At 42.0% G+C, this 12,951-nt stretch overlaps 1 protein-coding gene across 1 annotated transcript in view; it reads right to left on the bottom strand.

The window, feature by feature from the left end:
- The window catches only part of tbc1d5 (TBC1 domain family, member 5), a 377,143-nt gene that overhangs the window by 21,582 nt on the left and 342,610 nt on the right, over positions 1-12,951 (bottom strand). The window contains exon 22 of the mRNA XM_052015950.1: positions 1,823-1,902. Coding sequence (XP_051871910.1) covers positions 1,823-1,902 — 80 coding nt within the window. The remainder of the gene's footprint in view (positions 1-1,822; positions 1,903-12,951) is intronic.

Below are 12,951 nucleotides of genomic sequence, written 5' to 3'. Positions count from 1 at the left end.
CCATATAATGGCATTCATTGGGTCTACTACTGCAGATTGGGGTCAAGCAAGGCTGTATCATCAGCCCAACATTTATCTCAATTGTTCTCAATGCACCATTGGACCCCACCTCCAACAACATCCTTGCTGGAGTGGAACCAATCTAAAACGTTAAACCTATTGACAAAAGATTAGTTACTTGTAAGTTGGAACATAAGCCTTTTATGTAAGGTTTAGATATTACAATTCAAACCAAAAAGAATACAGAAAGCAGTGTAGCCTCTGAAAATGGTGCTATCAAAGCTTATCTATGGACTCAGAGTCTACATAGGAACATTTGGAAATAGTTCTCGAGTACTATGCAAATAGCACTGTCTTAAATATACAGCAATACTTACTACTGAAATACTAATCATAACATGTGAGGTGCCACCAAAAGATCAAGGAGGGTTGAAACAAATCATATTCTTCTGGGTATGCTTCCTTTGAGTGTTGGAAAACCCATGCTGCTGCTTCACACATTTCTAAGACTCCATCCTTCCACCATGCACACTGATATTAAGCTAAACTCCCATCCAGCGGTGCAGAAATACAACATTGATAAATCCCAGTACTGTGTCCTAACACTTCAAGCACTACTAAGGTATTCACCTCTGCTCCAGACCATATCTGAATAATAAAGACTATGGTGTTGTATTTTGGCTGAAGGGACAAGTGGAGACAATACTGACTTAATGGCACAATTTTAAAGAGTGTGCAAGAGCAGAAGGACCTAGGACTTCTTGTGCACATATCAAGATGGCAAGACATGTTGAGAAAGTAGTTAAGCAAATCTTGGGCTTCATAAATTTTGAGTAGAAAAGCAGAGATGGTGAATCCTTATAAAGCTCAGGTTAGGCTACAATTGGAGTATCATGTCCAGTTCTAGTCACCACACTTTAAGAAGGCCATGAAGGTTCAAGAGTGCGGAGGGGAGATTTACCAGAATGGTTCAAGGAATGAGAGATTTTAGCTAAAAAGACCAGGCTAAAGAATCTGGGATTCCTTTTCATGGGGTAAAGTAAATCAATAATAAGATTTCAATAGAGGCATACATGATGAAAGATTTTGATAAAATAAATGAAAGCCATTCCCATTAGTTGACAGTACAAGGACCAGGAATACAGATTTAAGGTTTTGGCAAGTGATACAGGGGGAATGTGAAGAAGAAGTTTTTGCGCAGCAAAATATAATGACCTCAAACTTGCTGCCTATGAGGGTGGTGGAAGTGGACGATTTCAAAAGGAATTTGGATAGGCACTAGGATAGACCAAGGAAGTGACACTGACTGGATTGCTCTACAAAGAGCTGGCAATCTTTTTCTTATTCATTTATTTTTCAAAAGCCCAAGGGTTATACTGTGGTGATCCCAAAATAAAGACAGCAAGGTATTTATGACTTGAGTAAAACCTGCTGAGAGATTTCTGTACATAGAACCACAGAAGATAAAAATAAAATATGTATTAGAAACTGTGAGCTACAATACCAAGCTTTTGAAGGACATTTATGGGATTACAAATACAAAAACTGTTTTCCTGCTATCTCAACAAAGGTCAAAGACAGCTATTGAAAAGTTGAGAAGAAAAACAATATTTATTCAGAACAAAAAAGAATGAGAAAGTATGGCCACAAAACACTTAAAAAAGCCAAAGTTCTGGGTAATTTTTCTGACGTCATTGATGGAGATTGAATTGATGATTAAGATTTTCCTGAGTCAAACAGTGCAAACAAAATTCTAGCTATACTCAGTACAAATAGAATCAGGTTTTACAATCAGATAGAAACAATGCAAAGTCATATCTACCTGCTTGAGTCCAGCCAGTGATACCAGGACTTCATCTTCCTTTTCAAGATTTTCTTTTAGAATCACATCTTGTATTTTGCCTGTACCAAAAATGATAATGCATTACTTTAAAGCAGATTTGTCCTACTAAAGAGATGGATTGTTCTGTTAGAATTTGTAAAATATACTTAAATATATGGGCATGGCAAATAATAACAAACAAATAAGATCATCAACCTCTCTACATGGATGATGCCTGATTTGCTGAGCATTTTCAGCCTTTTCGTGTTTTTATTCCATGTTTACAGAAGCTGCAGTATTTTGCTTTTGTACAGTATAAAGAAAACCCAGACCTATCACTAACCAATTAGAGTACATGCTTATGTATGCCTACTTTCTGTCTCTCTTAACCAATCCCTCACCTATGTTTCCAATTCCGCTCATTCACATTTTCACTAAAAGTCATTTGTGTGGAACTTCGTTGAATTTCTGTGGAAGTCCATATGAATGGCATCTGTTACCACAATATTGACTGCCATAAAAAAATTACACAAGATTAGTTAGGCATGACATTCCCCTATGTGCCCGTGCTTGCTCTCTGATAACCTCATATATGGCACAAAATGCCACATAATGTGATCTGGCTTATTACAATGAATGGTATTCTGTTTCATAAGTTGTAAGGCTCAAAGTTCAGCCAAACTTTAGACAAAAAGAGCGAAAATATTTACTTTGTATGACGGTGGAAAGCAGGTGATTGTGAATTGGCAGCAAATTTTCCATTATGTCTAGATTTTATTTCCATTGACTTTTGATCTTAAAGAGACTGTTGATGTTCTATTACCCATTACACACTATTATTTGAAGTCCAATTTACCTTCAAGGACTTGAGTTAAAAAAAAGTTTTGAATTCAAGTACTATCTTAGACATACACCCAGGTTTTAAAAAACAGTAAAGGTGTTCGTTAAGCCTCTGCTTCAGCCTTAGGCAATGGGAAAATAAGAGCATTAGTTTAACAGTTTAGTTTACGAGTTTCTTAATCCCTGTGCTATGTTGGAACAGTTGTTGAGGCAGTCTTCTTTGAGTCTGAAGCGTTGAAAGTGCATCTGCTCTTGAACCAACATTAACAAACCTAACAGAAACACTGCCATTGAGTTAACAGTGGAGCTGACCTTGTTGGCGTCTGTTGGGTGGTTGCCTGCTTCTGCGAAAAATGAGAATTCTATAACAGGAAATGGCAAGAAACAAAGATCCTTTTTAATATAATTACCTCTATATAATGATGGCTTCTGAATTAAGTGCATTTGCACTTTAAATGGTTAGAATAATCTTTTTTAGGAAGGGGCAATGTGTTCTCCTTTCTGTTGGTAAGAAAGGTTAATAGATAATTAAAATTGAAGTCTGATGGCTGATGGTTTTATTTATCTGGCTCTGCCACTAACATGATTTTTCATTCCAACTAATTACGGCTAAAGAGTTCAGAGATACCCTTGGTTAGGGATCTCAGAAATCATCAAAGTGGCAGCTCCTGAAGCCTGCAGCTCGTCATAAAAAGGGGCCTGTATATCTGACAGAAAAGTGATCTGATTGTTCATGAAAAGTACAGAAAAAATATGGGAAATCTTCTTCCCATTGATCGTGTAAAGTCAGTAGTTTGCTGCAAGAAATATGGCAAGGATCAGTCAAAGGGATCTGATGTCTTAGTTAAATAAATGGAGGTGCAGCTATGTCATTCTTTGTATCTAATGATAAATGAGGGAAAACGAACTCTGGTATCAGGTGGAAGGCCAAAGAAGCTGTGCTTAAGACTTTTACAAACACTTCTCACAGGCTACACCAATCAGGAGGCATTAATTGAAACATGCCCCCAGCACATTCTCAGTAATGCAAAAATATGCATTTCACAGTGTGTTTCAATGTACATGTGACTAATAAATAAATATCTCAATTGCCTTTCTACATCCCTTCTTTTTCCTCTGCTGTTTTTCTACGTATTTTACTAGAAATGAAGCAGCAGCGAAGGGACAAGAAGCTGAAGGAAGATGCTCAAATACTACTGGTGGAGTTACAAACCATCGATCATAAGAAGAGCACATCTTTGCTGGGCAAATGTTTGAACATTGGGACAATTCAAATCTTTATTACTTATTGAGGCTATGGAATTGAGTCTGGATATCCATAAGGGATACGTTACACTGAGATGTACACATTGAAGTTTGTTTGCCCTATTCAGAGACTGATACTATTCCTTGGAAACATACCATCTGTTGTTATGTGTGCACAGCCGGCTGTTTGATTTGGCAGGTGAAACTACAGGAGCTTAGATGGTCCTAGTAGCATAAACGTTTGCTCTGTAGTAACCACTGTTGTCCCTGATCTGGCGTCCATACAACATTGTGCAACAGATGGCACATGTCTATAGCAGTAAAGCACAGGTTTCTTCAGTAACTATGTTTCTGGAGAAGATATAAATCTTTTTCAGAATTCATGAGTACAAGAATTTATAGCCAGGTGTATAGGGTTCCTGACGAAGGCAAAAATGCCGCAGGAGTAGTAACTGTACACAAATTCTTTTCTCATTTTGATCATGCAACTCAATGAAATACCCCTGCTCACCCTTTGTACAGTGCCACCTGAAGACCAACACCAACCAAAAAAGCACAGAAAAAGGGAAGACACAACAGCAAAGGGGACAGAAAGACTATCAAAAAGTACTCCCAGTTGGAGTACTTTTGACCCCAGCTCCAACCCCTGCCGTGTCTTCACTATCCCCTCCTACCTTCCCCTCTCTGAGGCAGAATGTTCTGTCCTTAGCAAGGGCCTTACCTTTGTCTACCTGCGCCCGCACCTCAATGGGTTCTTCACCCACCGTGACGCCGAGCTCTTCTTCTGTCGCCTCTGTCTCTGGGCCTACTTCTATGGCAAGGATTCCCCACACTCCCACTGACGACCCCTTCTCCCGCTCTAAGCCCTCTTCCTCCTCTTGGACACCTCGTCCTGGACTTCTGCCCACTCTGGATCTTTTTATCTCTAACTGCCGACGGGACATTAACCGTCTCAACTTTACCACTCCCATTACCTATTCCAACCTCATCCCTTCTGAATGCACTGCTCTCCACTCTCTCCATACCAATCCTAATCTTACCATCAAACCCGCAGACAAGGGCAGTGCCGTTGTAGTCTGGTGGACTGACCTTTACCTTGCTGAGGCCAGATGTCAACTCTCGGATACCTCCTCCTACTTACCCCTCAACCTGGACTCCACCAAGGAGCATCAGGCCATTGTCTCCCACACCATCACGGACTTCATCACCTCTGGAGATCTCCACTCTACAGCCTCCAACCTCATAGTTCCCCTACCCCGCACTGCCCGTTTCTACTGCTTCCTAAGATCTACAAACCTAACTGCCCCGGCAGGCCAATTGCTTCCGCCCGCTCCTGCCCACTGAACTCTTGTCCTCATATCTTGACTCCACTTTGTCCCCCTTGGTCCAATTCCTTCCCACCTACATCTGTGACACTTTGCATGTTTTCCATTACTTTAACAGCTTTCAGTTCCATGGGCCTGACCGCCTCATTTTCACTATGGATGTCGAGTCCCTGTACACTTCCATTCCCCATCAGGAAGGCCTTAAGGCTCTCCGCTTCTTTCTCAACAACAGACCCAACCAGTTCCTCTCCACTGCCACCCTCCTCCATCTGGCAGAACTGGTACTCACCCTCAACAACTTCTCTTTTGGTTCCTCCCACTTTCTCCAAACCAAAGGTATACTCCAAACCATGGGCACTCGCATGGGCCCAAGCTATGCCCGCCTTTTTGTCGGTTACATGGAACAGTCCATGTTCCAAGCCTACACTGGTAATGCTCCTCAACCCTTTCTCTGCTACATTGACAACTGCATTGGTGCTGCTTTCTGCACCCGTGCTGAGCTTGTCAACTTCATCAACTTTGCCTCCAACTTCCAACTCAAGAAAGGGGAGAGAGGTATTGGAGATGGACCAAGTAAATTTGAGGGCAGGGTGGAAGTTGGAGGCAAAGTTGATGAAGTTGACAAGCTCTGCACGGGTGCAGGAAGCAGCACCAATCTCCGGAGACAGATTAACCACCAACATCTTTTACAGACACACTGACTCCCACAGTTACCTTGACTACACCTTTTCCCACCCTGTCACCTGCAAGAATGCTATCCCCTTCTCCCAGTTACTCTGCCTCCACTGCATCTGTTCCCATAATGAGGCTTTCCATTCCAGGACATCAGAGATGTCCTCTTTTTTCAGTAAACGGGATTTCTCTTCCACTACCATCAATGCAGCCCTCACCTGCATCTCCTCCATTTTCTGTACATCTGCTGTCAGCACATACCACCCCCCCCCCCCCCCCCCCCCACATAACAGGGACAGGGTTCCCCTTGTCCTCACCTACCACCCCACAAGCATCCGCATCAACACATCATTCTCCATGACTTCCGCCACCTCCAACAGGATCCCACCACCAGGCACATCTTCCCCTTGACTTCCGCAGGGATTACTCACTCTGTGACTCCCTTGTCCACTCGTTCCTCCCCACCAATGACCCTCCCGTCACTTATCCCTGCAACCGTGCAAAGTGCTACGCCTGTCTCTGCACCTCCTCCCACCAGCATTCAGGGCCCCAGAAAGTCCTTCCAGGTGAGGCAGCACTTTACCTGTGAATCTGAGGGTGTCATTTATTGCATCTGGTGCTCCCAGTGCGGCCTCCTCTACATCAGTGAGACCTGACGCAGATTGGGTGATTGCTTCATTAAGCACCTTTGCTCCATCCACTGCAAAAGCCAGGATCTTCTGGTGGCCAGCCACTTCAATTCCATTCCTCACTCCCATACTGACATGTCTATCCATGGGCTTCTCCACTGCCGTGTTGAGGCCAGATACAGGTTGGAGGAACAACATCTCACATTCCACCTGGTTAGTCTCCAACCTGACGGCCTCAACATCAATTTCTCTAACTTCAGGTAACCCCTCACCTCTCTTCCCCCCCCCCCCCACTTTGTTTTCCCTCATTCCTGTGGCACCCACACGAGGGCAGGGGAGGGGAAAGAGACCTGCCCATCTATTCCCTACCACCTTCCCTTTATTCCATGGTCTACAGGCCTCTCCTACTGGATTCCTTCTTCTTGAGCCCTTTGCCTCTTCTACCTATCACCTCTCAGCTTCTTACATCACTCCCTTTCATCCCCCCTCCCCCACCCACCTACCTTCCCCCCTCACCTATCACCTGCCAGCTTGTGCCCCTCCCCCTACCTTTTTTTATTCCGGCTTCTTCCCTCTTCCTTTCCAGTCCTGATGAAGAGTCTCGACTGAAATGTCGACTGTTTATTTCCCTCCAATAGGTGCTGCCTGACCTGCTGAGTTCCTCTAGCATTTTACTACAGTGTGTGTTGCTCCAGATTCCAGCATCTGCAGAATCTTTTGTGTCTTTATCAAAAAGATGAAGATGCTTTCTCCTTTTAAGAAACACCCTCCAGCAGCCTAGATCCAAGGAGTCAGCTGCAGCCAGTTTTTATGAATGAAGCTATTACCTGACATGATTGGTCACACCATCCTCTTCCAACACTTATCCATCATTTAGTTGGGAGGTTCCTGGTTCCATTACCAGTCAAGGGTATCAACTATAAATGATTCTCTTCTCACTACCACACCATTACTCAGAAATTCCAAGGTTCCTTCTACATGCTGCTTCTCAAAGGCATCATCTGACAACACAATGTCAGGTTCTATATGTACAGAGTCATAGAGTAATATAGCACGGATACAGGCCCTTCGACCCAACCAGTCCATGCCAACCATGTTGTCCACCCAGCTAGTCCCAATTTCCTGCGTCCGGTCCGTATCCCTCCAAGCCCCACCCCTCCATGTACCTATCCAGGCGCTTCTTAATGATACTATTGTACCTGCCTCAACCACTTCCTCTGGCAGGTCATTCCATATACTCACCACCCTCTGCGTGAAAAAAAAGTTGCCCCTTAAGTCCCTTTTAAGTCCTTCTCCTCTCACCCTAAACCTATGCCCCTAGTTTTGAACTCCCCTGCCCTGGAGAAAAGACTGTTACTATCCACCTTATCTATGCCTGTCATAACTTTAAACACTACTATAATGTTGCCCCTCATTCTCCTACGCTCCAAGGAATAAAGATCTAGCCCGGCCAACCTCACCCTACAACTCAGGCCCTCTAGTCCTGGCAACATCCTCGTAAATCTTTTCTGCCCTCTTTCCAGTTTAACCACATCTTTCCTATAACAGGGCGACCAAAACTGTACACAGTGCTCCAAGTGCAGCCTCACCAATGACTTATACAACTGCAACATAATGTCCCAACTCCAATACTCAATGCCCTGACTGATGAAGGCCTGCACGCTAAATGCCTTTTTCACCACCCTATGTATGCCTGTGAAATCTGTCCTGAGACTTGTCTGACATCCAGCACTGGACGAGCAGACGTTTCCAGCAACTAAGTAGCTGAACTCTCATACCATTGTTTAAAGTTCTCACTACAAATTTTACCTGCCAATTGCCTGAAGCTCAACAAGACTGTTTGCAATCTTGGTATCACATCTGGCCTTAAGATGAACTTCCAACTAAACACCTACACCACCAATATGATCATCTATTTCTGTGTCCATAATGCTGCCTGACTCTGCACCTGGCTAAGACTATCTACTGCTAAACCCTCAATTATGTCTGTGTAATCTCTACAATTGGACCACTCAAATGGACTCCTCACTGATGGATCTTCCACCCTCCATAACTTAAAGCCCAGTTGCTCCTATTCAACTCTTACCAAATCCCATACAGTCATCACCTCTATACTAACTGACATTGGCTCCTGGTTAAAAAAAGCTCCCAGTTAAGTAATGCCTCCATTTTAAAAATCCCATCCTGTTTACAGATCCTCCCCAAGGCCTCATTCTTTATTAACACTGTCACATCCTCATTCCGTAAAAGCTTTTGAAACCTTTACATTCTTCCAATTCTGGCCTCATCCTCAATTGCTCCACTATTGATGTCCATGCCTTAAACCGTCAACATTGTTAGATCTGCAGTCATCTCCACGAACCTATCAGCTTCTCCAGCTCATTTTCTTCCTTTAAGGTGCTCTTTTGACTCTCCCCTAGTGTGGTTTGGCAGTTTTGTGTAAATCTGTTTGAAATATGTGGTGCAAAGATAATAGTAAATTTAAAATCAGAAAGAAACCAACTTTACAAAATATTTCCCTTTTATACATTTACTTATACTAAAATAGTTGGCTGTAATGATTACCAATTTTTGTTTGATGCACCTTTGAACATTTACTGCATCTGTCACGTCACGACCAATTTCTAATTTACTTCTGAGATACAACCAGTAAACCTGAGCTGATCAAACATTCTGCTACCTTGTTTCTAACCCACACCTGCCTATTTACCCATCATTCCTGTGTTTGCTAATCTACATTAGTTCCTAATCTGGCGAGGTTTCAATCTTAAAATTTTCATTCTTGCTTTCAGATTCCTCCCCCTTAGGTTCACCTTTCGCTACTTCTGTAACCTCCTTCAGTCCGACAACCCTCTCAGGTATCAGCCGCCTCCAATTCCAGTGCATTCATTGTTTTCGAGGAAAAAGAAAGAAACTGCTGGAGGAACTCAGTGGGTCAGACAGCATCGGTGGAGGCAAAGGGATGGTCGCCATTTTGGGTTGAGACCCTGCATCAGGACTCGCACTACACTGTAGTTCCTCCAGCAGTTTGTTTTTTGCTCTAGGTTCCAGCACCTGCAGTCATTTGTGTCTGCATTCCTGATTTTCACTGCTCGGCCATTGATGCCTTCAATGTACTAGAACCTAACTTCTGGAATTCATTTTGTAAGCTTCTTTGCTTCTCCTCCTTTAAAATGCTCTCCAAAACTCCTCGCTTCGACTATGTTAGTACTTTTCGTAATAAATTATAAGGCTTGATGTTAAACTTTGTTTTATAATGTCCTTATGAAGTGTCTTGGGATGTTTTACTGCATTATACAAATACAAGTCACTACTGCACTCTGTGCAAAACCTTGCCTATAACATCAGAATACGTGTTAGGAATCTTTGTAAGGGCATTAATATTACTGTAGCAGAGCCTCATTATTTGTACCCAAATCACTCATTGGAGAATTTACAAATTGTGCAAGATTGGGCACTCACTGCCAAAGGCCTGCAGAATTGAGGCAATTATGTTTGTTGCTGATGATGGATTATTTTTTTTAAAACTGCTTCATTTGCTATGATAGTAATAATGTGCATTGTAAAAGAAGTGAAGGTTTGAGAAGTGTGACCATTGCCATTCAGCCTAAGCCAATGGTTGAATGTGTAGAATCTGAATCCACACTAATACAGGATTAAGTACTGGAATCATTATATTCTAGCTGTGTTTTAAAAAGGGTTGTATTAATTTATTTTCATGTTTAATATATTAAGTCTCTTATTAACTATGCATTTTTGATATTTTAATGGCTTATATCGTTCATGAGAACAGGGAGACAGAAATTAGTGATTGATCAAAAGCCAAATAACTATGATCATGAAAAGTCAGATACACCAACAATAACTTACATTTCATAGCACCATTTAACAATGAAAATATGCCAAAGTACCTCACAGAAGCTGACAAAAATCAATGCTGATACATCTAAATCATTTGTGGGGTGTTCAAAGAGCTGGTGGTTTGGTTTATGGAGAGACTGAAAAGAGGAAAAAGAGGTGGAAAATTTTGGGAGGGAATTATCGGAGGTTTAGGAATGGTGCTGACATGGTTTAGTGAGACTGTTGTGTGTGCTGTGCGAGGTTACAGTGATTGGCAGAGAGAAAGTGACAATAAGAAGCTGCAATGTTGCTAAATTTGGGTCACTAGAAGTAAATACAGTCTGTCAGAGCTGATGGATGAATAGGACTTGATGCAGCATAGATTATTGGTTGTAGAGTTCTGGCTTAGCTGAAGTTTGCTGAAGGTGGTTAATAGGAAGCAGGCCTACAGAGCATCAGAAGAGATGACAAGTATGACTTAAAGTTTCAGTGTCAAATGGGCTGAGGTGAGTGATGTTGGAGGAAAAAATACGTGAGCGAATTTCCATCCTTCACGTAACACAGAATCAAAGAACATTTACAGCAATGAAGGAGGCCATTTGGTTCATCGAGTCTATACTAGCTCTAGACAAGAACAAATTAGCTAGCCCTACTCTCCTGCCTCTCCCACAGCCGTGCAACTTCTTTCCTTTCAGATAGATATTAAGTTCCTTTTTGAATGCTATGATTGAATCTGCACAACTACTATCCCTGACAGTTCAATCCAGACCTAGTAAATAAGCATTTTGTCACATTATTATTGATTCTTCCCCTAATTCTTGGCACTCTGCCAACGAGAATATTTTCTCTCCATCTATCATGTCTATACAGCTCATGGTTTTAAGTACCTCCGTCAAATTCACTCTGAACTTCTGTTCCATGAGAATAACCCTAGCTTCTCTATCTAAAGTCCTCATCTCTGGAATCATTCAAGTAATTCTCTTCTGCATTCTTTCTAAAGCCTTTCTAACTATCTTTCCTAAAGTGTTGTGCCAAGACCTGGACACAATACTTAAGTTGTGGTTAAACCAGTGTTTTATTGACGTTCCTCATGACTTCTTTGCTCTTGCATTCCATGCCTCTATTTATAAAGTTGAGGATCACCTATGTTTTGTTTTGAAACTACTTTGTCCTGCCACATTCAACAAACTATACACATGCTCCCTAAGAATCTGTTTTAGAATTGGCCTCTATATTGCTTTTCTCATTATTCTTTCTAAAAATACTTCACATTCCTCACTGTTGAATTACATCTGCCACCTATTCACCCATTTCACCAGCCCATTCCTGAATCCTTGAAATATATTGCTGTCCTCCTCATTCATACTGTCTTCAAATTTTACATCATCTCCATCATCATTTTGTATACCCAAGTCCAAGTCAATATATATTAAGGAAAGCGGTTATCCTACTACCACTCTGGCATTATTCTGCTTTACATTTCCCTCCAACAATCTTTCACTACTAATCTGGTTAAAGCACTAATTGATTAATTTGAATTGTACCCACACTATCTCCCATTCTTCTCTGGTACTCCTTTGGGATTGAGGATGACTTGCTTCTACATTAATTCTGTGGGTTCTGAGATAGCTGATGAGGCCACTATGGAACTCTCAGGCTCTGCTACAGCTAGGGAGGTGGTGTGCTCCTTCTGCCATTTATGCTGATCTTATGCTCATCCCAATGATTGCACTCAAGCTTCTCTGTATCATCACAAATGCTCTCTTTTCAATTTTCGGCAGCAGGAGGCTATACATTCCCAACATTTATATATGGGAATGTTTATTCTCAAGGAGGCTTTGAGAATATCAAATGATTAATTGATTGTGTGTGGCATCAAGGAACTGATAAACTGAAATCAAGGGATAAAAAAAGTCCAACAACTGGAATCATACCTCACACAAAGAGATGAATCTATCACTGCTAGAGTCCCTCAGAGCAGTACACTAGGTTCAATAACCTTCAGCTGCTTCATCAAAGACCTTCTTTCCATTGCCAGGTCAGCAGTGGGAATGCTCCCTGAAGATTGCACAATGTTCAATTCCATTCACAACTCCTCAGCAAATTAAGCAGACCATGGTGGCATGCAGTAAGACATGGATAACACTGAAGCATGGGGTTATAAGTGGCCAGTAGCATTCATGTCCAAAAATGCAAAGCAATGACCATCTCCAAAAAGAGAAAATCTGACACCTTTCCTTGACATTCGTTGGCATTATTATTGCTGAGTATACTACCATTGGTATCCATTGGGTTATCACTGATCAATAACTCAACTGGACCAGCCATATAAATACTGTGGCTACAAGGCCAGGTATATACTGGGTTTTGTGTGACAAGTGATTCATCTCTTGACACCCTGAGGCCTTTCCACCATCTACAAGGCACAAATAAGAAACCTGATAGAATATTCTCAACTTGCCTGGATGAATGCAAGTCTATTCAGAAGCTGAACACTATCCAGGACAAAGCACCCCAGCAACCACCTTAAACATTCATTCCCTCCACTACCAGTACATAGTGGCCATAGTGTGTACTA

Source organism: Pristis pectinata, chromosome 5, assembly GCF_009764475.1.
Source record: "Pristis pectinata isolate sPriPec2 chromosome 5, sPriPec2.1.pri, whole genome shotgun sequence".
NCBI classification, from domain to species: Eukaryota; Metazoa; Chordata; class Chondrichthyes; order Rhinopristiformes; family Pristidae; genus Pristis; species Pristis pectinata.
The sequence above is the reverse complement of the archived record's forward strand: the minus strand, read 5'-3'. Positions and strand labels throughout refer to the sequence as shown.